The following is a 4,412-nucleotide window of genomic DNA, read 5'->3' on the forward strand; positions in this document are numbered from 1 at the left end:
GTGCAAACGTATTCAAGGATATTACCCACTTTCTCTTCTATCAGTCTCAGTGTATCTGGTTTTATATTGATCCACTTGGTGTTGAGTTTTGTGCAGGGTAATGAGTATGAATTTATTTGCATAGTTCTACATGTAGACATAAATCCAAACACCTTATTTTTGATTGAGAAATCAAAATAGAACATTGGAGGGAAAAGGCAACATCTTCAACAAATGGTGCTGCTCAAACTGGAATGTCTATGTCATTTTAGACATTATAAGAGACATATTTCTTATATGCCAAAATGTCAAGAGAACTGAAATTATTCATAAGAATTGTCTACTGGTTATAGTTAGTATATGATACAAGACTCTAAGAAGATCAGAATAATAGAAAAATTCTTGGATGTAATTTTAAATGATACATTATTCCAAATAAGAAAAGACAACCAGATTGACAACCTTATTCCACAATGTCCCCTGATCAATTCCTTCGGCTGGTTTCCTTTTTAAGTATAAATAACTTCCTTTTTAAGTTATTATCCTGGAGTGTTTTAAAGACAAGAGGAAGCAGCAGAAGAAACTTTACCCAAAATGCATTTGTGAAAATATTCTCCTTATACTGGATGCAGCTGGGTAAAGAAATATATCCTAATATTTTTACATTAGTTATTGATAACTTATAGTGTCAACAATTAATTAAATGTTTCAAAATAGGCAGTAGAGAGGATGAAGAATTTTTCTAACATGAGAAATGTTGGGATCAAGGTAGTAGATATGCCAATTACCCTGATCAGACAGATTACTACACATTTAATACATGTATTGAGATATTATACTATACCTGATAATCATATGTTACCAAGTGTCATTTAAAATGCAATTTTTCTTGTTTTGGGAAAAATATTTTTTTTATTTTAACAACAAAATTTCTACTTTCCCCTTCTTCCCACTAGACTCTCCCATATACCTTCCCTACTCTCCTTCAAATTCATGCTTTCTTTTTATCACTAAATTGTTATTATGCATATATATATATATATATATATATATATATATACATATACATATACATATATTCTTGAATATAACCTGTTCTGTCCATACACTTTTACTTGTATGTATGTTTTCAAGGCTGACCTAAAACTACAAATTTTTAACGGTTTTAACCTTTTTACTTGGCTTGAATATTCAAATTACTCAAGCCATGGTAGAAACAGGTATCAGGAAGATAATCAAATTTTGTAAGATTACAGAGAGAAGGCTCAGTGCTATGTTTGCATGCAATGCTAGGACACCATGCAGTTTTGACCTACTAGGGTAGCAATCTGATGTCCTAATTTTTTGGTCACCATTTTTTAGTATCTGAGAAAACAGATCCACTTCAACAATAGAGGTTTTTTTAAATCATTTTCATCCATTAGCTCTCCTTCACTTCATACCTGTATTCTTTTTTCCCCACAACTTCCTCACAGCATTTTTCACCTCTGCATTTCTGAGTGTGTAGATGATGGGGTTCAGCATGGGGGTGATGACCGTGTAGAACACAGCCACAAGCTTGTCTTCAGTGAAAGTAGAGGAAGGTCGCATGTAGAGAAAGATGGCGGGTCCAAAGAACAAAACAACCACTGTGATGTGAGAGGCACAGGTGGAGAGAGCCTTGTGTCTCCCTTCTGCAGAATGGTTCCTCAAGTTGACCAAGATGATGACATAGGAGGACACCAAGACAAGGAAGGAACAGAGAGCAATTAAGCCACTATTGGCCATTACAATGACACTCTGGACAAATGTGTCAGTACATGCCAGCTTGAATAACGGCTGGAGGTCACAGAAGTAGTGATCAATCACATTGGGACCACAGAAGGGCAGCTGAATAGTGATAAAAACCTGAATTATAGAATGTAAAAAGCCCCCCAGCCAAGAAACAGCCACCAGTATGTGACACACTTGACGACTCATGATGTTCATGTAATGAAGAGGTTTGCATATGGCCACGTAGCGGTCATAGGCCATCACCACAAGCAAAAATATCTCAGCTACACCCAAGAAGTGGAAGAAGAATATCTGAGCCAGACAGCCCTTCAGGGAGATAGTTTTAACCTTAGCAAGTAAATCAGTGATGAACTTAGGGACAACAGTGGAGGAGTAGCAGATCTCCACCATGGACAGCGAGCTGAGGAAGATGTACATGGGAGAATGCAGACTCTTACTGACAGTGACCATTGCAACTATGAGGCCATTGCCCAACACTGTGGCCAGGTACACAGGAAGAAACAGCACAAAGCACACCTTCTGCACATTTGGATCTTGGAAAAGGCCAGTGATGATCAGTTCAGTCACATTATTTTCCCTGGCCATGGGTTAAGTTGAGGAGTAGTGGACATCAGGCAGTAAATGTCCTGAAATAAAACATTGTAGCACCAGTTTACACCATTTACAGAGTGTCGGAGAAAACAACCCACTTACTAATCATTCCTTTAGCCAACATGTAATAATTCAGAATTCAACATGGTACTCTAACATATTATGATATTTTAGTTTACTTAGTTTTATCACTGGAAAATAGAAATCCATATAAATGATTACTTGCCCATAACCATACAGACAGAGGTCAATTCTGGGTCTGTAACCAGTCTAGCTTTCATCATATTGACATTTATGACAACATATTTGAATTTGGACAGCCATTCAAGATAAGAAAATATATTTGTACTTTCTTTGCTGCATTTTGATACCTGTTCTTGAAGAATTCCCTTGGCATACTTCTTCCCCTCGTTTCTTTATTTCTTTCTTCTTCTGTGTCTCAAGGAGTATCCATTTTCTATTGTATCAATATATTAATACAGATGAAAATATGTCTTACCAGTAATTTATAATTAGCATAATCACCATAAAATATAAAAAGAAATGCTTATTTAAAAAGTCCATCAAGGCTCTTTACTCGGAAAGGTGATTAGCAGAAGAGAGACACCAAATGCTAATGTAAAAGTTATGGTTGGTCTCATAGTCCATTGTAAACATGAAAACCAGTACAACCACTCTAGAGAACAAACTGCTATCAAATGTTCTTCCATCTGTATGCTACAAAGAGAGTCTAACGCTACACACAAGTGTTGGGAGCGTGCATGAGAACATTTAGAACTGCTTTTATGCAATTTTCCCAAACTTCACATTCAGGAATGCCATCTTGGTATCTTAAAGTCAATCAAGGTCACAGTATTTAAATATTGTAAATCATGAAACATAACAAATCAGATCTTTTTTATATTAAGAAGCACCATTTGCAAGTACACGACTTGATAGAGATGATCAAGAGAGATTTTCTTCCCTGATACAGTAATAAAACACTCCCAGCCACACCCTTCCAGAGGAGACAGGATGAACTTAGAATAAATTAGGCATAGACAGCCCCTTACCTTCTCCTGCTGTTAAATGAATATTTCAGATAATATACTTTTTAAGCTTCTGTCTCTGTGGAGTATAAACAAGACATTGTGTTTGGTCAGATACATCCAATGCTGCCATGTCTGTGTGTATATGTTTGCCTAACTCTTGAATAAACTACACAAAAGGTACTTGGGACAAATATAAGCTACCATCTTCCTTATCATCTTTATCACTAACAAGGCAATGTTTTCTGCTCACTCAAGTGCCTCAATTCTGAATTACTTTAGCATTACATGAGGCACAGATATTAAGTTTCCTACAAACATAGAATGTGTGAACTGATACTGTTTTACAACATAAAAATGTAATAACCTAAATATATATCAAAACTATGGTAGTATTATTTATCTACCCAAATAGAAGATACACTCTTTTGCTTTCTTGAACAAGCACCTGTTATGTGACCGAAAAATGCCAAATATAGACCAAATGAATCAGTCATTCATTAACAGCATCCATGGAGAAAGTAAAAGAGAAGAGTATGACTTAAGTAGGACCTTTGTTAGAAAATATAGGTATATTTATCTAAATAAACACATAACTTTTCTTTGAACTTAAACACAACTTAATCTTGATATTATAGAAATTAAGATAAATTTACTAAAACAAATAATGATACATCACTTGTAGATAGAATTGACTAAGTCCACAGTGTTTTCTGGCTTGATCCCAAATTCTTTTAGAAATTGCCCTTGTCTCTGAAGATATTTGTGTGTGTGTGTGTGTGTGTGTGTGTGTGTGTGTGTGTCCCTTTCGCTGACTCCTCTCTCTTGTTCTGCCCCCACTCACACATTCTAACTCTCAGCCCCTTAGATAGCAAAGAAATAGCTCCTGCTTTGCATTATACTAGAACATATGATAAAATGAAGACCATGGCTAGTGAAAACAATGAGACATTTGATGTACTGATGTGACTGACCTCGAGTAAAGTAATAGAACCTCTACCAATCACAGGCTCAATCTGGTAATCCCCAAAGAGTACTTTA

General features: G+C 35.8%; 1 protein-coding gene across 1 annotated transcript; it reads right to left on the reverse strand.

Moving 5' to 3' along the window:
• Nucleotides 1–1,353: 1,353 nt before the first annotated feature.
• On the reverse strand, nt 1,354–2,363 carry LOC114608514 (olfactory receptor 4B1-like). The gene has a single exon (XM_028752476.1). The coding sequence runs from the start codon at nt 2,335–2,337 to the stop codon at nt 1,411–1,413; it is 927 nt and encodes a 308-aa protein (XP_028608309.1). The 5' UTR covers nt 2,338–2,363; the 3' UTR covers nt 1,354–1,410.
• Between the last annotated feature and the right edge of the window lie 2,049 nt (nt 2,364–4,412).

The sequence above is a fragment of the Grammomys surdaster genome, unplaced genomic scaffold (assembly GCF_004785775.1).
Source record: "Grammomys surdaster isolate TR1022 unplaced genomic scaffold, NIH_TR_1.0 125919, whole genome shotgun sequence".
NCBI lineage: Eukaryota > Metazoa > Chordata > Mammalia > Rodentia > Muridae > Grammomys > Grammomys surdaster.